Raw genomic sequence first — 21,526 nt, 5'->3', positions numbered from 1 at the left:
CTAAGGCTATCACTGAAAAAGTGAGTTACCAAGGCTTTCAGTAAAGCTTCCTATAAAAAAGTGTAATTAGCAGAAATTCTGGTTCTGCTCACTTATTTGAAAAATACACCAGAAAACTGTCCAATTATAAACAGAAGCCAAATTCTACCAGTACCTGCTCAGTCCAACAGTGAGTACAGAATTTCTGCAGCAGTGAAAGATTTGCCTCCTCTGTGCAGCAGTGTTTAACCACAAATTCAGTGTTTTCTGTCAGAGACCTTTTTCTGCACATGCAGCATATTCAACATGTGACAAAATATTCCACCTGCTTTAAACATTTCATTAATTAAGAGGAAACAGATTCAGACACAACAACATTAACAGCACTTCCAGACATAAAGTATTCATTTCAGCAATATCTCCTTTTCTTACAAATAGTATAGAGCAAGGACAAAAAGTTAACTCAAAAATTGCACAATCAAATGCTCAAGAAGCTTAAGTTCCAAATTAATGTAATTTTTACCAATAAAGATTTTGTTGTCTATGATAGCATTACTTAAATAAACTGCCAAGTTATGGTAAATTAAAATTACAATGCATAACAATTCTGTCAGTGTCACTGAAAAACAGGAGTCCAAGCCAACCTAAATTCTCCAAGGGCCTGAGTTGTTCTGGTAATACCTCACTGTTACAAAGGCTGTTCTTGAACATTCTGCAACAAAGCACTTACAGATGATGTTACTGATGTCCTTTGTGGGCTTTTTTCATCTATAAAATGGAGATAAAAGAGAAAATATCAAGATAAATGTTGCCCCAAACCACTGCACAGTTACAGACCAGCTATCCGTAGACAAAGGCTTGTCACTTAATTGCTCCCATGGTCTCCAAAGCACAGGAGCAATGCTCCCTGTGTGAGGGATGCATGGATTTATCACTGGGAGACTGGGCAGAGAGGAGACCAATTTCCTGATAAACACAGGGATTAATTTAGAGTCCTTAATGACACTCTCATTCTCTTTGCACCCTGCCAGGTGGCAGTGGTGGGTTCCAAGGCTCTCTGGTCTTTTCCCTACTTTGGTTCTCTCTCTCCAAGAACCAGCCCTGATGGAATTACACCAGAGGCCATTCTCATGGGCACTGCACTGACACAAGGCACAATGCCATGGCTGCACACTCTGAAAGCCTGTCTTTATTTCTGCAAGTCAGCTCAGGGGCTAACGATGAAAACTGGGGTCCCAGCAGTTGCCAGCAGTAGAAAATTCAGTGCTGAGTACCTGCACCTGTAACCTGTAGTATTTCTTGGAAAGGTCAACGCTTGTCCGGCCTTTCTGGAAAGGGTAAGACCACAAAATCAAATTCCAGTGGTTGCCCATCTTCTGGACGCCTTTCAAAAGGCAGTTGATTTCTTCAGTTGTGAAATCTTTTCGGACCCTTCTCTTGCTCAAAGGTCTCGTGCTCATGGCCACAGAATACATTTCATTGCCCTGCAAATAATTATTTTGGTGTCATTAAGAATGATGTAAATGCACATGCTATTTTGCACGTGGAACTAACATATTACTGGCAATTCAACATTTAATAGTTGCACAGAAATGGTCCCACTGGCAAGGGAACAATGCTTCTCCAAGGTTTCTTCACTGTCACTACTTACTAAAATACAGTATTTTTCTGGGATCTTCATTTCTGTTGTGCCTACATAGTTTATTCTTTTAGCAGGTTTATTCCTTTAGGTTTCTGTTACTTCCATACTGTGCAAATCTTCATCAATACAGGAAAAATCAGACCTTCAGATCCACCATTCTGAAAATATGTCAGCTGAAAAATGCTGAACTCAATTCAAGGCTAAATTAGTGTGACTGGAGTAGAATCAACACAGGAATATTTTTTTAATAAGGTTCATTTTGCTACTAGGCTACTGTTAAAGGTGACTAAAAAAGAAACTACACAATTCCTACTGCTTTTATTTGGCCATTTATAAACATGTCAGTGCATGATTAGCCTGTGCATAACTAACCTCATCTTTGTCAAGTGAATGTGTGCAATTTTCTTTTAAATGCTGACATTTCTGGCTGCACATCTCTTTGACTCTCTGTCTCTTCTGGTTAGCATCCTGGGATTTTTGTAAAGCTACAAAATTGTGAACAAGGAGGCCACTTAGTCATGTTAAGCTAACTAAAATCTACTGAAAAACTGGATATAAAACTGTAAAGGAGCATTTATTCTAATTAATCTGAATATGTAAATGTTGCTTTGTTAGTACTATCTCATTCTCCTTAGATCTTTTTCTCATAATCCACATTAAGACATAGGGACTACTGATGAACCAGAAGCAAATAATAATATCATTGATGTTCAAGTTGATTTCTGTGAGAGAAAGTGTAACAGTTTATTTAAATTCATAGCCTTTTATCTCCAATAGCAGGAACAGGTACTTCTCTCAATGCCCTGACCTAAACCCAAATACTGATCTTTCAGATGTGCATATCAGAGAATTCACTTTCTGATAATACTCACAGTTTTCATAAGCAGGTGTCAAGTTATAGTTGCTAGTCCACCTAGTAGTATTCCTACTATATTCATCTCTCTTTGAAGTATTAGATTTGTCTTTTCTATTTGGAGTCAAAAGAATGCCTTAAAAAAATAAACAATAAAACATGACACACCTTTATGAGAAAAAAACCCAAATCATAAAACAGAGGTTATGTTTTAGGAATTAAAATTTAAGCAAGAGTTATTTTTTGAGCCATACCACTAATCTGGTCTTGGAAGAAAGACTGGAAAATTCAGTTTACTTCAGCTTACAGGAAATGTGTACTTGCTAAAGATAATATATTGTTCTAATGGGCTTTCAAGATGAAATACAGTTGCTTTGGTTGGTTTTTTTGTTTTAAAATTCCTTTGTGGTTTTCATAAGACCAATTAGTCAATTACTGAATCTGATGGGGAAAAATATAAACAAATTTTAAAATCAACCTACTAGCTTTTACTGGGCATAAATTAAATAAAATAACCATGTACATGAACAAGGCTTTTGACAATAAGAGTACTAAAAATAAATTTTTGGTGGGAATTTCAAAATTCAACTTTCAATTCTCATTTCAAAGAATTCATTCTTAAGGATTCCCCTTGTAGCTGAGTATCACAGGCCCTAAGTCCTTAGCAGAGCTCCCAGCAGGAACAGGAATGAATCTAGTGGAATAACATGTTTGGAACTGCATAAGGAGTGGTGCTGAATCCAGGTTCAGGCAGCTAAGCTCTGCTCAGAGCCTGACTAAACCTCTCCAGTTTAGAAAACAATGCCGAAAGAAACTGAGGAATAGCAAATGCCATGGAAGTAACCCTGAGAGGATTCAAAATAGGATCAATACAGCAAGTGCCAGATAACTTTGCAGGGAAATAATGTGCATTACACAATTTCATTATTATAGAGTATGCATTTTCTGGCCTAATAATATACAGATTGTTCTCAGAATCTAGAGGGAAAAAAAAATTTTCTATTCACAGTCTCCCATGATAAAGTTCTGCAAAAGACAGTAAGGGCTTTTCACACTAGTTTCTGAACCAAGCCCTTACTTTGGAAACGATCCTTCTTGCTCCTAAAAGTTGGTATTTCTTTATGCAGCCTGTCTTTCTCCACTGAGGCCAGCAGCATTTCTGGAAAATATAAGATGAACACCAGTACAAATGGCAATAAGTAATAACTGTTTAATTTTCAGAATTCATTCTTTAAACCAGAAAAAATATAGGATGTGCTTCTATTTAATTCATGAAGATCTCTAAGTATCCTAGACTCATAAGTGTATCAGGAATGGTGTGGCCAGCAGGAGCAGGGAGATCATCCTTCCCCTGTGCTCAGCACTGCTGAGGCCACACCTTGAGTGCTGCTTCCAGTCTGGGCCCTCAGGTTGGGAAGGACCTTGGGATGCTCGAGAGCATCCAGAGGAGGCAACGAGGCTGGAGAGGGGCTGGGAACACAAACCCTGTGAGGAACCCCTGAGGGAGCTGGGGGTGCTCAGCCTGGAGAAAAGGAGACTCAGGGGTGACTGTATCACTCTCTACAGATCCCTGAAAGGATAGCTGTAGTCAGGTGGGGTTGGTCTCCCCTCCCAGGCAACAGCTGACCGAACCAGAGGACACGGTCTCAAGCTGCACCAAGGGAAATTTAGGTTGGATACTAAGGAAAGTTTTTCACAGAATGAATGATAAAGTTCTGGAATGGTCTACCTGGGGAGGTGGTGAGTCACCATCCCTGGATGCATTTAATATAAGGCTGGATGTGGCACTCAGTGCCATGGTTTAGTTGAGGTGTTGGGGCATGGGTTGGACTCGATGACCTTAAAGGTCTCTTCCAACCCCGTCATTCTGTGATTCTGTGAATACTGAATGAAATTACTTTGGTGTGATGTCATACATTTACTCCCACATATTTCAACTTAACACATTCCTTTCTCTTAGGACTTGACTATTTCTGGCAAATGTGAGAGTCTTATGAAAGCCTATAATGAGCATCTGTCACCATGGCAAGAAACACACAAAGTCCTTCTAAACAGGAGTGGCCAGTTCTGATCTCATTTAGTACAAATCACAATAAATGAAATTCAATGAGTGAGTTTCAAACAGCAAGACAATCAGAAGTAAATAAACAAAAGTTCAGAACTGTAAATGCCATTCTAAAGCAATGGTTCCAAGTACTGAACATAAACTCCGAGTTCTGATCTCACTTAGTACAAATCACTGTAAATCAAATTCAATGAGTGAGTTTCAAACAGCAAGACAATCAGAAGTAAATAAACAAAAGTTCAGAATTGTAAATGCCATTCTAAAGCAATGGTTCCAAGTACTGAACATAAACTCCATACTCTGGTGAGTTGCAGATCTGTTGCTGTTACCAGCAGCCACCCTGCGGAGCTCCCCTCGGTATCTTTCTTCAGCCTCCAGGATAACTCTGTGGTGCTCACACCTATGCAGGCATCTCTGCAACATCCTGGTGAAGGTTTTGCTGTTCAAGGACAGTCCTCCTGCTGTACAACCTGGGAAAAACAGGATATTGCAGAAACAGCAATCACGGCTTCTAAAGGAGCCACCACAAAGTTCAGGGTTTTATTTTGCTCACTAGGATCAATTTGACTTCAGGTTTTCCATACTCATGACACTTTTATGTGCCTTCCTGAAATACTTTGTATTTGTTCTCTTAAAAAAAAATTGTTTTCAACATTTTATGGGACTAAGTTATACTGCACTTCCACTGCAGAAGGACTGAGTGGGGCACGGATCCTCTACAGAACTACAAATATTGGTGGGATGGGAAGAGACAGGCCTCAGTTCCATTTGCACATTCATCCAGGAGCCAAAATATATTATGTGCCATATATTTTTTTTTAAACTTTGTGTTCTAACAGTTACCTGTATTAATCTGAATCAATGATAAATCTAGTTTAGGCATGAATGGTCTCACAGGAAGCCTTGCTGTTCATTTTTGAGGACATTCCCTAGGGTAATTTATGCTTTAAGATATCCTTGGATGCTCTTGTGGATGCTCTCATACATCAGCTGAAGGAGAACTTGTGTGAGGAATCACAGGAAGGGCACAAGTCCATATCTGTAACATTGTGCCTTAAGATAAAGCAGTGCTAAAGCTCAGCTTGAATTTAGTTTGACAACTCGGATAAAAACAATGTTCAAACGTGAGTTTTGGGCTGCTTTAGGGGTTCTTTTGTTTTCTGTGGGTTTTTGTTCTGTTGAGGGTTTTTTAAATAAAGGAACATTGGCTTGATTACAAAATCCACTCACAAATCCAGAGTACCACCAGCATTCTCATGACCTACTGATGGAGCAGGCTGAGGAATCAGAGCCTGGGGTAACAGAGGGCTGGAGCCGTGGATTACCATGAAACAGCAGTGAGGGAGAGAGAGGGGCTGCAGAACACTGAGGAGGTTTAGCAGGCAAAGAAACGAGGGAAATGAGCAGGGCTACGTGTTCTTCCTCCCTCTCTGAAGGCAGAGAAAGGAGGAAAAAACCTGCTCAAGTATTCTTCTAATGACTCTTCTAATTAATTCAAGTTACTGTATGTTCTGTTTGTCAGCAAATCCCCATTATTACATGGACCAAAACTGCAATTTGTCAGTTTCATCTCAATATTTGTCTTTTATACTGGAGGTAGAAAAAAGGAAGGGAAAGGGAAAGGGGAAAGGGGAAAGGGGAAAAGGGAAAGGGAAAGGGGAAAGGGAAAGGGAAAGGCTCAGGTTTTGTTATTATGTAAGAGGTAATAGAAAAGATGTGTTACAATTTCTGTCAAGACAATCCACTTACTGCACTGCTGATTCTTTAAGGCTTCTTTATGTACACTGGAAAGAAAGATCTAAGATAATACTTACCCAAACACCTTAAATCTGCAATTTTATGGGATGAAGATATAGCTGAAGTACTTTTGACTCTCTCAGTTTTCTCTGAGCAGAATGAATGTTGACCTAAATGAGGGAGGAAAAAAGTCACTAAGAAATACAACCCATCTTTTGCCATGGTAATCATGCATCAGCATAACTACATCCAACTGCATTTTCTATTTGTAGATTATTAAAGTATAATTAATAGAACAGCAGAAATCCAAATGAAATTTCTCAAGTTAAATGCCTCACATTCACATTTCTGTAATTCCAGAATAACCGTGTTCAATTAAATGTTTTTTCATCACTCTCCCAAAGGATATTACCTCAACTTGTAGATAGCAAATCAGCCCAGTAAACCCATATTCCTTAACCAAGTGCTATAAACTTTATTTTTGTTTGGAATCAAGTGCTGGAAAATGCAATGTATTGGAATAAAACATATTCTCAGTTTAAACAGGTGTAACCTGGAGATCAGCTGGACACCTGTAAAGCTCCCATTCTAGCAAACTCTAATCTAATGAATACTTAACAATTTTATAAATTAACAGGAAAGTAAACAATGAATAAAGATTTGACTGAACTGATCCCAGTTCTGAAATCAATGTATCAGACCAGGATTAATGCAAATCTGGAAAACTTTTCTCTTAAACACATGTCCATCATGTAGGAACAGCATCAGGCAAAAGTCACTCTCACAGGCAGGTTCTATCCCAGCCTTACAGGCACAGCACCAAACCTCCATTTTCTATAGTGGCTTTCACTGGTCAGTACAGATTAAACACTAAACTTAATCTCTGATACATTCATTTGTACAATTAAAATCAGTTTAAAAAAACAAAGCTGAAATAGGTATTAGAAGAAAAGTAGGATAAATGTTCTCCTGCTAAAATTGTGTACAATATAAAATTCCAACACCATGCAAACCCGTTGAAGGATATTACACATAAGGCACCTCTGTCATCTAATGATACATAACAAGTGATAAAAAGTAGTGATAAATGTACACAAAACTAATTAAAATCTCATTAAGAACAAAATCAGCTCAGAAAGGAATATGTGTAGCTATTTGTACCTGATGTGCATGTCTGTTTCATATTTCTAACAGTCTCTGCTGGTTGTTTAAATAACTGTTCACTGGGAAGATCAAAATGTAAACAAATTAAAACCAATAGACCAATAAAAACAATGTACATTTACCTGCAAATGAATACACACATTCCAAGGGCACAACAAAAACCCATATTAAATATATAAAAGAAAAACTCTAAAAAAATTATTCTAATTATCCCAAGTTACTGGACTTATGGCACCCAGCATGTAATCAGTGCATGATAAAACCTGTTTCCCAGAGATCTGTGCCTGGCATTCTGTGCAGTCTGTTCAGCAGGGAGTGCAGAGCTATCACTGGTTTCCAGAGTAAATTGCAATTCAGATTCACATAAAGATTACTAAGTGCACATAAAGCCCTCACAGTCTTCAGAATACTGTACCCTTCACCATTTGCAGCACTCTAAAAGGCAATTGGTTTACTTCTTTTCTTAGATTAATTAACTTCTGTGCAACCAACACACTGCCAGGATACACTGATGGAGCATTTTTGTGTCCCTGACTCCCTCTGAAAGCCACAGGAGCAAGAAGCCTGATCCATGGTCACCTTTCAGTAACTCCTGTGTTCACACAAACACATATTCAAAACCAGATTTTTTTTTAAAATTCATATTTTAAGAATTTTGTGCATCAGAGCCCAGAACAACAACTAAAGCAGCTGTGAAATTATGCTAACCAGCAGCAAAGCAAAATTTACCTCAACGTACCATGGAAAATATCCAGGCTCTTGGTGATTTCTGTGCTAGTTGCAAAGTAACAATATAATATCATCAAACTGCACAGAGCAAGGTGCAGTCAGACACACAAAAAAAGCACATGAAAAATGTGGAACTCAAAAAGTCCAAAACAAAACATACCACCACCCCCCCCACGCCGAAAATGTAGTTTTGCTTATACTTTTCCATTGACTGTCTTGAGGAATATTCCAGATATAAACTCAAGAGAATGGAATCTGTATTTATCATTGCAAGTCAGCTATAAATAATTTTGGGTTTATCAATAGGAAAGATAAACACAAGCAGCAAAAGACAATTAGCCTCTGTGTGAGAGCAATGAGCAAGAGAACAGTTCCAAATAGGGCTGTTCCACCACTGGAACATAAGGGGAGAACAGCAGAGGTGCAGAAACTTTTCCCCCTACTTTGCAGACACTCCAGTTTAGTATTTTTCCAAGCAGTTCTCTACCTGTCGCTTCCCTAGTAAGTGCACACTATAGAAACCATTGTAGCTTTGTCCAAACCAACAGCTGAAATCTTGATCTGTTACACCAGTGAGAATTTTAGGGCAAAAGCCATGGATGATTCTCAGCACTATGCTGAAGGCATTCAAATGTGCCCTAGAAGAGGCACTCTGTCCAACACCAGCACTCAGAGAGCAGCAGCTTTACAATGACTGTAATCTTTGATCTGTGACCTCAAAAACAATCTCTGAGGGGCCACCAAAGGGCTACATCTTCCACTAGGAAAAACACCCATGGTTGTTTACAGGTAATTTAAACACCTGTCAATCTGGAATGACTAAAGAAAAGCAACTTAAGTATTTCTGCTTAGGTGTAAAATTCTCACCCTGCCTGAAGACCAGACCGACTTTTTCCACAAGCAGTTTTCCCATTTATATTGTGACTTTGAGGCACACTGTCTGTTTGCAGCTCAGTGACTGAACATGGAATGTTCCTCTGTTCAGTCTGTCTGGTAGAAGCTGCATCCATAGTGTTCACTGTCTCATTTTTTTGTGGAGCAGAAGTTAGAGATGGAGCAAGAACCTGATTATTCAACTTTGAGGTCAACTGTGGACAACAGACGACTTTCTGTGCTCCTTCTGTGTACTTCTTTGGATCAACAGGTTTCACTTCATGGGATTTTAATGCTTCAGAATTGGCTACTGAAGATTCATCTACAAATATTTCTCCTTGCACTCTTTCCTGTATTGAAAAGTACTGATTAGTGACTATGTGAGCTCTATAAAAATGTTAAATAAATTCAGTGCCAGGATTAACTAGACAGTCTAACTCTGACAGTTAAGCAAATTCCAGAAAACCCTCTGACTGAGCTGAGAGCCAGCAAGACAGCAATGCCACTGAATGTGTTGAGGGGTAATTCCTAAATGCTAATTTCAGGCTGAAGCAAGGAATTTGCTACTAAGGCACTGCTAGAAAGTACAAGCCATCTAAATAACTCATAAACTTGCTGTTCCACACCCACAGATACATAGCAGCTTTAAAGCACAAGGAGAAAATGAAACAACTTTATCTCAGCCTATGTTTGCATTCTCCTTTATCATCTATCATACAACCCTGAGCATTTCATGCATGCAAATATTAAAATTATATGTCTGAATATCCAGCAATTAAAAATTAATTCAACTTCTTTTTCCATCTCATAGAAAATCTGGGGTTACAATAAACAAGAGCACTTCATACAATACAGATGCCTCCATTCTCTGCACACCTGTAACTCAGTCTGATCTACAATACTGATAAAAGCTGCAGGTTGTAGTTTCACACAAATCCAATGTTTTTTCCTGGGTTTTTTGCTCACATGGAAATTATCTTAAGGATTTACTTTGGCTTTCTCCTTAAACTCTGGAAAGGTGTGATTAGTTTTATACTATTTTGGTAAATGGACCAACCTCATTGTGCTGTTTTTCAAGTGAGTTTATTCTGTGTAAAATTTCTTTTGCTTTCTTCCAGTAGTCTTGCAGACATCTTTTTCTGACTTGCACATCCAATTCTTCTGCATTGTTCACATTTAATGAGTTATCATATAATTTCAGAGACAACTGTTCAGCTTTATAAAATATAAAACAAGATTAATATTTAAAATTTTATCAAGTAACATTTTGAAAGTATTTATTATATTTAGTATGCTGAGGGACAGCCCCAATAATTTAATGCAAAATAACAGTTTTTATAAAACTTAAATTTATACATAATTGTTAACACACTTGAAATATACACTGCAGTTACAAGAGGTGACCTTGCAATTACAGCTCCTATAAACAGTTTTCACAATGATGCTGTGAAAAAAAAAAGCTTTTTTTATCAAATTAACTCTGGCTTCTTCACCAGTATGAGTCTCTGCTTTTTTAAAAAACAACTCCACATTAATGGACACTACAAATCTCCACACCTCCTCAATCTTACACAAACCTCTCAGTTGTGCTTGCAGCACAGAAATGTAGATATCTGCTTGTTTTTTCCTAATTAGCATTTGCACACCTTCCACACTCTAGAGATTACAGGACAAGGTCTCCCTGTTTCATGGGAGGGATTGTACAGATAAGTAATAAAAAAACTCAGAGGAGGGACCTAAAAATACATCCTATTTTAGAAAAAAAAAAGATCAAGATTTCTTAATATTAGAAATTAATGTAGACACAGTGATTTTGGGCTTGATTATCTCATGGTTTATTCTCTCCCTCTAGTGGTACATCTCCAGGAAGAGAGTATCCACTAGGTGTTAAATGACAATGTTTGTATTTTCCACACAATTTATAGATGGGAAAGCTTTAAGAACTGGCCCTACATGGAGAGGTTTCACAAATGCATTTTTGCAACACTGTTGGAATTTTTACTTCTCTTTTTTCTGCCTAAGTCAGTTCTTGAGGACAAAAAAGCAACTTTCTGTGCAGAAAACAAACATCTTTTGGAGTACACAGAATTACAAAGCTGCTGCAGTTAAAATCACTTGGGGAATCAGCAGAACACAGAGATGGAAACAATCACTCTCATTTTTAAAGCAGTAACAGCAAGCTTACTCATTTGTTTGCAGTTCTGCAGCACAAAAGTAGCAGCTTTGATGAGTTCCTCGTCCTGAGATTCTGTCAATACCTGAATCATAAGTGGCAGACCATTGTTCTGAAGCAGCTCACACTGGTTCTCTTCTACAACAGGACATGGTAAAGGAAAGCTTTGGTTTCAGCCCCACACACCTTAACCTTACAATAATTTTAGGGGCCAATACTGGCAGCTCTCTGCAAGTTTCTGTAGACAGAGAGATTTGCATCCCAGACCTGAGCCTGCTGCAGGGACAGCAGGAGTTAACATCCCACAGGATGATTTGACCAGAACTCAGATTGCTGTAAGAAAACTGAAGGATGACTGAGACAAATTATACCATGGAGTTCCAAGCTCATTTAATTGTGGCCTAAAACATTTGAATAATGACTCCTGTATTTCTTCTCTTCCATTACCTGCTCTTGGAGTAGATATGTGACATTTCTGTGAGGCCTGAGATGAGGAAATATCAAAATCTCAAGGTTTATAATGAGCAAAATCAAATTAGTAGTTTAATCCTGGTCTAGCCAATCTGTTCCTCCTCATTTATTATATAATTAGCTGAATTTTTATTGTGATCTCATTCACATATGTATTCATGTAATTGATAACTTGCTAAACATAGTTCGTTCTCCATTAAACTCAATTTAAAAAAGAAATAAAAAAATTTAACATTTTTATTTTGACAGTGTTGACATTTCAAGAAAAACCTTTTTTCTGTTGAAACAATTGTTCAATAATTTTCAAATAATTTTTCGATTCAAAAGACATTTTCCATTAAGTCTTGTTTCACTAATTCTTAATGAAAAAATGTCTGTTAAAACAAATTTATGACCGATTGAGCTAATTATTGAACATGTCATTGGCACTCAGAGGATGAAAATCAACTAGGATTTTTGAACATAAGGCCTTCATCTTGTTTATCTAAACATACATGAGAAAAAAAAGAAGTACAAATGAATTTCCCTTTCTCTTTGCTTGCACTACCACAAAACACCAACTGAAGTGCTGTATTTGTACTAGATATGCTTGGACAAGCCCTGAGGAACATGACAAAAACATTTCAGGGCTACCTGCTGCTTCTGTGTCTTGAAACCAATGCACTTCCATGGCTTTTACAAATAGCACTGGCCTTGTAAGCAGTGGACAGAAGCTGTATGTGCCAAGGACCATGAAAAAGAGAGCTCAAGAGAACTCATTTGCTGTGTCTGCATTGTAGTAGCTTCCAGCTCTGGATTAATTATTCCCTGTGACACCTAAGCCCAGCTCTGAATTCTTGCATATTTAGTCTACTTTTTTAAAGCTACTAAAGACACTTGCTGCTTACAAGCTTTAAAATTTAACAATGGAATAATATAGAAAACTTTTTGTCCAAATACTGACATTGTATTATTTAATAGAACTCTCTCTCATGCCCCAGCCTTGATGAAGTGACATCACTGGGGGAGTCAGGGGATGAGAATTTAGGAGAAGCTGACAGGGAAAAAAAAGGCAAATCTTACCACAAACTTCAGTGCAGTGTCCAATTGTTAGAATAATACTGATTTTTTCTCCTGTGCTCAGTGTCTCATTGGACAGCAGCTTCAGCAGCTCTGACACAGTGTGATACTTTGCCAAGACAACACCCATGGCAGCTGTTTGTTAAAATAATTGGAAGGAAAATAAACGAGATCATGAGTGTACAGGAATTGAATTCTACAAGCCCCTCAAAGCCTTGGGCCTGCTCAGCCCTGCCCTGCTCCACCTGGAACAGCTCACATTGCCCCATGCCTCCTGTGCTGCTCCCAAATGCAGCCCTGCCCGTCCTCCCAGCCTGTGCTCCATGGAGGTGAGGCAGAAGATCTGATGGATGAGGGCTTTGCACTGTGCAGCTTTTGCAGATCCCTGCTGAGTTTCTCCTTTATCAGCTCCAGCATGGAGCCAGAGAGAGTTGAATAAAACAACAGAGTATCTGCCATAAAAGAGCAGGGGGCAAGCCCTTCCTGGCACTGGCAACACCCCTGCTGGTCCATCCACGCTGAGGCCTGGTGCTGTCACACCCAACTGATCTGAAACTACCCTCACAACTAGTGCAGGATGATGCTTTTAAACTTTTGGGAACTTCCATTTGAAGCTCTTATGGCAGAAGTGGGAGATGCACCAACCATGGCCACAGCACAGGTTGATCAGCATCACAGGTTTCTGCAAACCTTCTGTGGAAAACACAAAAGCTCATCAGCAGAGCAGTACCCAGCCAGCAAACCAGAGCAGAGTGTGCTGTGCAGAAACACCACATTGGTTCAGCTCCACCTCTGAATGACTAAAGCTTCCTTAAGCTACACAATTTATTATTCAGGCACAGGCCTAACTCCAGGATCCACGACTGGTCAAACCCAGGCCCAGAGCTCAGCTTTACTTACCCAGCACAGGCTGTAGCATCTTATTTTTAATTTTTAATTTTCAGTTGAGTTTAAATTTCACTGTATTTATTTTAGCAACAATGGGACAGTAATCCACCTCAGATGAACTGAATCACTCCCCACTTACACCTCTGAGTTTTAAAAAACACTGCAACATCCACTGGGATGTGTATAACTTAACTGCCTTTAAGCATTCATTTCTGCAACTTTACCACCAGCACAAGACTTTAAAAATTGCATTTTAAAATTACTATAGATAACAAATGTCTTTCCACTCACAGTTATTAGCAATACAGGCATCCAGAGTCTTTGTTACTACCACGGCAAGTTTCATGCTGGAGTGACTCAAACAAGAATCATGCATAAGCTCAAGGAGAACTTTGGCTAATGTATCCAATCCTCCAATAGAAGCAAAATACTTCTGCACATATGCTTGGTGGAAAAAACAAAAAATGTGATTTAAGCGACAGAGTTTGCAAATTATTTTAGCATTTCACTGAGTAAGTCCATTAGAGTTTTTCTGTGCACATGTTAGTCATTACATTTCTTATACAACAGAAGCTGGATATACATTAATCTCATAAAGAAATGCAGTGACTGCATATAAAATAGTTACAGGAAAACATGACCCTAGTATGTGCACACAAATGGCAGACATCACGCCTGAGTTCTACCAATCAGTCATGTAATAAGGACTTTAATTTAGACACACTTTTAATCAGAACAGCTCCAAACAGCTTTACTGAGCCTAGGAAATGTCACCAGACTGTGGCTATCTGTGGACATGAGCACAGCATAGTGTAAGTAAAGATGTGGAATACAGTGGTCAAAGTCGGAAGAACAGCAAATGATTTTGTTAGAGATAGAGAGAAATTGAAAAGAAAGAAAAAACCATTTAGCTCTCTAATTAAACTTCCTTTTATCAAATGCAAAACTGTGTAAAGCTTGAGATGCACTTACAGTTATTTGCAACTGTGAGACCAAGAAATGAACAAATGGGACGAACTATCTCAGGCTCTGTGCAAGTCTCCAGCCACTCTTTGGCATGGGGGAAAACTGAACAGCAAATGTTTTGATTATCTTCTGCAAAAGTAAAAACAAATTACCCCAAATCAAAACACAATCATTGAAATCAACTTCAGCTGAACAGTAAAAATGAAACCACAGTGTTACCGATTTGGAGAATATCTCTGAACTTCCTCCACAATTTTCAGAGCAACACGTACCGTTCTGGGGGTTGTTGACACAGGCACAGAGAGTGCTGCACACTGAGCACCAGAGCTGATAGCAGGGATCAGAGTTTTCATCTGACACATTCTTCTCAGACGTGGAGAGAGTTGTTCTGTTCAAGACAATGCAAGCAAGTCCCAAATAGTCAAGGAAACACAGCTGCTAACCAGTCCATTATCTGTCTGTTTGAATTGCAACCCTGTTTACCTGAACAACTGCAGCAGCAGGCTGATGCAGCCTGTGTCTCTGACACAGGTTTGCCCATTTTCTAAAAGAGAACACACACAGGACTCCAGAGACAAATGCAATTGCAGACAAAATCTTAACAGCAAGTTTAATTTACATGCATACATTCCCTTTCCCAAGCACATATCCTCCCCAGAAGGAAATACAAAATCATGTCAACATGTTGGTAAATAACCTTTCTATTCCTTCCATTCTAGTCTCTCTTTCTAGACACTCTCAGAAACTATGGGTTTCCATTTGCAAACTGTATTTTTAGAACTAAACCACGTTCTGCTGTTTAAGAAAATCCCAGTGAACAATGACATACTTTGACAATTCAGGTTCAGCTACATGCAAACATTCATCTTTTTAAATTAACTTCACCAAAACATTGCTTATTGACTGTGCCAAATTTTGGACTGCAGATCGGCAAATAGAAAAGGAGTGTTGTTGTAACACAGAGAAAAAAACCCCATTTTTTTACTTACTATTATTTGACACCAGAGCTAAGATGACATAAACAGACATTCTTTTCAAGTTCACACCAGAATCCTTTTTAATCAAAAATAAAATGAGGTCTTCAAACAGTGCAGAAGTACACAAAGTCTGTTGACAATACACTGGAAACAGAAAGTGAAAACCATTAAGTGCTAAAGTAAGCCACTCACCATCCTAAATTATTAAGTCTCAGTTGTGGCCAGTACTTGGGGAGCAGAGACAGGGCAGGACTATGAAGTGCCTGAGGGCTTCCCCCTGGCAGTGAGTTCTACACCAAGCTTTGGAACAATCCAGGAGCCACTGAACACATGCTGCTGAGGGAGAGGGGAGTGCAGGTGTCTGGAAACTCAAAGACACTCTGTGTGCACAGGGGAGCAAGGCATTGATCAAATCCAGGCATGGACAGGGCAACTGGGGCACCCTCACTGCCCCTGCTCCAGCTGACAAGCTTCTAGTCTCATTTTGTGAGACCAAAAGAAAATGGAGACAAAGCAGGAGCACAAGTAATGACAGGGAGCCATAGCACACTCAGAAATACAAACAAGATTATTTTTATTACCATTACTCTCTATAATAATCCCCAGTGTAAATAAAGCTGCTTCCTTTACGATGCAATGAGCACTGGACTTGGCAAGGTCATTTATAAACATCAAACCACCAATTTCTCGCAAGTATTCGCTCGCTTCACCTACAAGAGGAAAAAAGAGCAGACACTTTTGCTTTTGTTTCTCTGCAAAATGAAAGGCTTCTAAGATTCTCCAACACCTCAAGCCTTATGTCCTCTAGACATTTTTACAGTGCCCACCAGTTCTTGGCATATTTGGTGATCATAAATGACTGGTTCTAAGGAAAAGCCTTTCTTACTGTTTTGCTGGCAAATGGAATAGATAGTGATCAAAGCCTCCTTCTGAGACAGAGGGCAGTCCATCTGATATTTCAGGCATTCAAGCAGTAAGTTCAGATCTGTTTTCATATCTAGGAGCAAACACAAAAAACTTCATTAAAATTGTTATCTTTTCTAGATATTAATCTAATCAGTATTAGAATAAACCTGTCCAAAATGTAGTATGTACATGCATTTTAAAAAGGGGGGAAAAGTGAGCCAAAATGGAGCCACACCACTTCTATTCAGCCACAAACAACAAACCTAGAAATATTTCTGTCCATAGTTTGTTATCTGAGCATGATTTCCTTTGCAGAGTAACAGCCTCCTTGTAATATTTCTGGCCTTTAATTACTAGTAATTCTTAGTAAGACTGATGTAAACTACTAAATATTAAATTCACAACTGCAAGGTGCGTTAAGTGTAAATAATACAGAGCCATTAAAGTATTCAGAGGGCAAATAAAATTCAGAGTGCAGTTGAAAACCTCTGGAGTAGTAAGTAGTAAGTAACAAGGCTGCTGGGTGGTACTGAGTTACAGGAGACAGAAACCATGCAGCACTGCAGCACAGCCCTCAGTCAGGTGCTTGGAGACGTAACACAAAATATTCTCTGGCCTCCTACATACAACCCTGGCTGGGTAAACAGCTTGGAAAATCTGCTTCTTAGTCTTTGGGCTATGATTAAAAGACTGACTTGATCATTATTTCTAACAGTGACAGAAGGTATTGTTTACCGTAAACCCTTACAAGGTTTGAAGGTTCTTAAAGAAGTTAAAATACAATAAAAATGTGGATAAATATTAGAAAATTTAAAAAAAAAAGTGACTTTGTGGTGGTGTGTTTTACTCTGTGTGTAGGTTTGGCATTGGATGTACCCTTTGCATATCCAATACAGTATCCAAAATTTGGCAACTAGGAAAAAGCACATTTTCCCAACTGCTCACCACCCCCCAACAGGCCTATCACTAAAGTCTGCTAAAACTTTGTAAAACTGATGCAGATTATAATGATAAATTATATTAGATATCTTACCACACTGACTTATCTGCACCTTTTGAGTGTTCATTTTTGTTTTATCTCTGTTCTTGTTCTACAACAGCAAGGAAAAAGTGTTTTCAGTTCTGTTCAGATTAGCAGTGTTGATAATATATGCAGTATAAATTACATCATTTTTCTAAAATGCACTTTTCCCAATTTTCTGCTTTTACTCTGTCATCTCTCACACACAGTTTAATGTATTCCTGTATGGCAAAGTTTTCCTTTGGAAATACAGTATTTTATAATAGCCTTGCATTTGTAACTACCAGGTTATCATCTTTTGAGAGTGGACAAAGGCTCAAAGCAGAATCATTGTCATCTTAACGAAGACAGCCAGCCCTGCTTTCTCTTGGGAGTTACTGATTGCCCCCATTCCTTTGCTGCTTCCCTTAGAGAGCGAGAATTGAGAGACTTCAATTCCCTGCAGCCTTTCAGAAGTGATAACAGACATGCATTTCATTTTCCTACAAATCCAACCCTGGCACAACAAGGAAAAGCTTGCCAGCCTTCTCACCTCTTTTTGTCCTACTGCCACCACCCCGCCAGCCTAAGAAAAAACAAAACCCACCCAAACAAAAGGAAGGCTGCAAAAATGAGTTCACTCTGGAGCTAACTGCTTTTCAGAAGAGTTTCATTTAATACATGTTTATACAATTATACAATGTAGGAAGCACAAGGGGTTTAAAACTGTATGTATACAAGGACACATCTTGACTTTTTCCTGGATCTTTTGCAACCTACAGAAGGTACACAAAATAGTGCTTATAAGCCAGCCTACATTAATTAGATGCAAACAGCTCACCTCAGTTGTTGCATCACAGAGCAAGGTGCAAAGACAAGCAACTAGATTTATCTCAACAAACAGCTGGCAAGTGTTGCATATGAAACTTCTCCATCAGTTATGGCAAACAACCCAGTAACATTGCTTCAAACCTCAGAAACCACTCCTGGAGAAGCGCAGATCTGTCAGTGCGTGTGCTCAGCACCACTAGAGCACATGGCTGGCATGGCCAGCAGAGCAGCCAGCCTGGGCAGGACTTATCCTTCGAAACCAGGGACCAAACCCAGAGGGGACAAGTGCGCCTTGCTGGCCTCCTGTGGAAACCAAAGCCCAGAGCAGCAGCTGAGGCCGTGAGGACGCTGCGCTGTGGAACAGGACTTGGGGCTGTCCTGGCCCATTGCAGCTCCCTCCTCCCTCAAATGAGCCCTGCGTGATTTACAGCTCATTATCAGAGCTCCACTCTGAAGCCTTAGCAAGCACTCCAGATCAGCCCAAATATAAAAGGGAAAGAACATAAGAAAGAGGGGAGGGGGATGAAAGGCAACAGTCTACTGATGAAACAGCAGCTGCATTCTTCTGTGGGAAGGTTAGGGAGTCTCGAGGGGGGAAATGGGGCACGGCTCGAGTACCTGTGGTCCAGTGGCGCGGGTGGCTCCGGACAAGCCCCGAGGCGAGGCGGGCGCCCGCTGCCGAGCGCGGCCCGGCTGAGGATGGGATCTGCGGGCTGAGGGGTGGGATCGCCGGACTGAGGGATGGGATGGGGTGGGATCGTCGGGCTGAAGGACAGCGGAGGCCCCGCCGGCCTGAGGGCTGGGATCCCGCGGAGCTGAGCGGTGCGATTGTCCGGCTGAAGGACAGCGGAGGCCCCGCCGGCCCGAGGGCTGGGATCTCGCGGAGCTGAGGGCAGAGCCCGGCCCGGCCCCTCAGGAGCCGCCGCAGCCGCAGCGCCGCCCGAGCCCCTCAGGTGCGGCCGGCCCTGGACTCGGGACAGCCCTGAGCCTTCCCCTCAGGCGGGCGGGAAGCGCTTGGAGTTGTAGAACCGGCAGGGGTGAAAGAGATCTTTAAAACCGTCAGTTCAACGTCAGCCCAGCACTGACACTGCAAACGCTAAAGCACTAAACCATTTCCCAGGGTCAGATCCAGAGGCCTCTTTAACAGCTCCAGGGATGGCAACTCCACCCCCTCTCTGGCCAACCTGTTCCCAGGCCTGAACACCTGAACAGTGAAATTTTTTTTTCTAAAATCTAACCTGAATTTCCTCTCAATGTGAGGCTACTTCCTCTGGTTCTTAGTGCATAGCTAATATCTGAGTTTATTAGAAATGCATTCTTTTATACACCATTCTGATAGAGGTGGACCTGATTGGTCTTTTAATCAACACCTTGTCACACCATCTGCTAATTAAGAAGACACCCTTTGGTAAACATCTTATGAAAAAAACAACTCTTCAAAGCACCAGCTGTAATTGCCTGCAATAATTTCTGAGATGGAAGTCATTAGTTTCAGCTCTACCTTCCCAGATTAGGTAACCCAAGTAATATTTCATTGGGAGAAATTCCTATGTCCTTTCTTGGAGCAGTTCTGATCCGTAATAATGCTAATTTGGTTTCAATCATTAATTTGGTAATATGGTTCTTAAGGACAGCATTCATTCTCTCCACACATCCAGAGCTTTGAGGGTGCCACGGGGTATGGAATTTCCAATTTATGTCTAATACCACACATAGAACGTAAAATTTTTGAAGTCAAGTGTGTTCCCTTACTTGAATCCATTCTTTCAGTTATTCCATATCTAGGAATGATTTGTTCTAATAGCATCTTAGCCACTTTGGAGGTAGTTGCAGTTGAGATAGCAAAGGCTCCCAGTGGGTGCGGTGATCAACTGTTCCAAGAAGATATTTCCATCTCTGTATTTTGGGGAACTCAGTCTAATGTATTTGCATATTTTGAAAGGGTCTAAGGGCTAGGGCTCTTCCCTCACTAGGGTGTTTTCTCATCACTTATTTATCTTTGAACAACTTCATTGTCCAGTCACTATTTGGCTACTGCAGAGACTCCCTCACAGCAATAAGCTCTTCAGAATTGATCATACAGTGCTTGAGCTCTCCAGTGCATTCCTTGGTGTAGCTTAATTAGAATTACTGTAGCAATTGCTTTATTCATTATTTGCCTCCCTTTCCTGCCAGCTGTGACTGGAACTACAGCAAAGGGAAAGTGCCTGCAGCCGAAGGAAGGCTGTGGTTGGGTATCTGCTTCTGTTTGTTGTTGCTGCCAGCGTTGTTGTTTGTTTGCCTTGTTGTACATACTGGCAAAGAACTTCTCCCATATCTTTGCCTGAAAGCCCCTTAATTTCAAAGTTATAATAATTTGGAGAGGAGGAGGTCACATTTTCCATTCCAGAGAGGTCCCGCAGACACCTGTCTTTCCAACCAAGACAAGCTGACGGTTAATCATGTATTAACAATTGTTTATTAACAATTAATTGTCGAAAATGAATTATTATCAATCTAATAAACAGTTATGTAGGTGATGAAAGGTTGGCTAGAGGTCTTCACTGGAGCTCGGAAGGGTAGCTGCAGAGGTCTCTGGTGGAGGGTGGGAGACCAGCAGCAGCAGAAGGCACGATGTTGCTGCCTCCTGCAGGAGCTCCAGCTGACACAAATGCTGGCCCTCAGGTGCTGGTTTCCAGGGCACCTGATCCTTGGCTCCCTGGCCTTTCTCCGTCTGCCCTACCAAGAATCTTCTGCTCCAAGGCTCTGCCTTTCACAGTCACCTGCCTCATCTTCTCAGTTGGATTCAGGTTAGAAATTCTAGCAGGAAGGGGACTGGTATTAGCCAGACAAACATTCCCAGCCAGTTGCTCTGCAACTCGCACAGCAAGTTGCACAGTGTTGCATCCTCTGTCTGTGCAAGCAGCATGCAGCAAATTAAACAAGCTGCATGGAGGCTGCAGAGGTGCAAGGGCAGGACCATGACCTGTTAAGTGCCTGGGGACCAACTACAGCACACAGGGTTCCAGGCAGAGAAGCAGGCCTTGCTTGTCCCCAAAGGAAGCAGAGCTAGGGACTTGCTGGTTCCTGGATCTCCCAGATTTTGCAACCTTCCAGCAGTGTGATGTTCCATACAGTGTCTTTTCCCAGTGTCTCCCTCCCAAGGCCAGATGATGATCTTTCTGTGCTCCTGTGGGTGTTTGTGCCGCCTCTCTGGGGCTGCCTGACTCCATG

General features: G+C 40.5%; 2 protein-coding genes across 2 annotated transcripts in view; both read right to left on the bottom strand.

The window, feature by feature from the left end:
- Positions 1–1,395: 1,395 nt before the first annotated feature.
- Positions 1,396–20,129, bottom strand: LOC128932713 (telomere repeats-binding bouquet formation protein 1-like). The gene is made up of 17 exons (XM_054269385.1): positions 20,066–20,129; positions 16,463–16,573; positions 16,158–16,286; positions 15,589–15,720; positions 15,083–15,143; positions 14,872–14,987; positions 14,606–14,728; positions 13,925–14,077; positions 12,749–12,880; positions 11,228–11,353; positions 10,100–10,257; positions 9,037–9,392; positions 7,438–7,499; positions 6,354–6,446; positions 4,839–5,009; positions 3,553–3,633; positions 1,396–2,610 (listed from the first exon to the last, which is right to left on the bottom strand). Exons 1-17 carry the CDS (start codon positions 20,118–20,120, stop codon positions 2,417–2,419), a joined length of 2,253 nt encoding a protein of 750 aa, XP_054125360.1. The 5' UTR covers positions 20,121–20,129; the 3' UTR covers positions 1,396–2,416.
- LOC128951060 (hydrocephalus-inducing protein-like) overlaps positions 19,374–21,526 on the bottom strand; it is an 80,430-nt gene continuing 78,277 nt past the window's right edge. The window contains exon 59 of the mRNA XM_054296216.1: positions 19,374–21,112. Coding sequence (XP_054152191.1) covers positions 20,974–21,112 — 139 coding nt within the window. The 3' untranslated portion in view covers positions 19,374–20,973. The remainder of the gene's footprint in view (positions 21,113–21,526) is intronic.

Source organism: Melozone crissalis, unplaced genomic scaffold (genome assembly GCF_028551555.1).
Source record: "Melozone crissalis strain CALT ecotype California unplaced genomic scaffold, PUWL_Pcris_2 ptg000007l_1, whole genome shotgun sequence".
Taxonomy (NCBI): Eukaryota; Metazoa; Chordata; class Aves; order Passeriformes; family Passerellidae; genus Melozone; species Melozone crissalis.
Note: the sequence above shows the minus strand (reverse complement) of the source record. Positions and strands in the feature narration are given on the sequence as shown.

Excerpts from the sequence above, each read along its gene's own strand:
- LOC128932713 (XM_054269385.1), bottom strand. The coding sequence starts at position 20,120 with ATGCTATTAGAACAAATCATTCCTAGATATGGAATAACTGAAAGAATG. Across the intron at positions 5,010-6,353 it reads TGCAGATTTAAGGTGTTTGG|GTTGTACAGCAGGAGGACTG; the intron begins GTAAGTATTATC and ends TGTTTTTCCCAG. Across the intron at positions 2,611-3,552 it reads CAAGAAGGATCGTTTCCAAA|GCATTCTTTTGACTCCAAAT; the intron begins GTAAGGGCTTGG and ends TATTTTTTTAAG.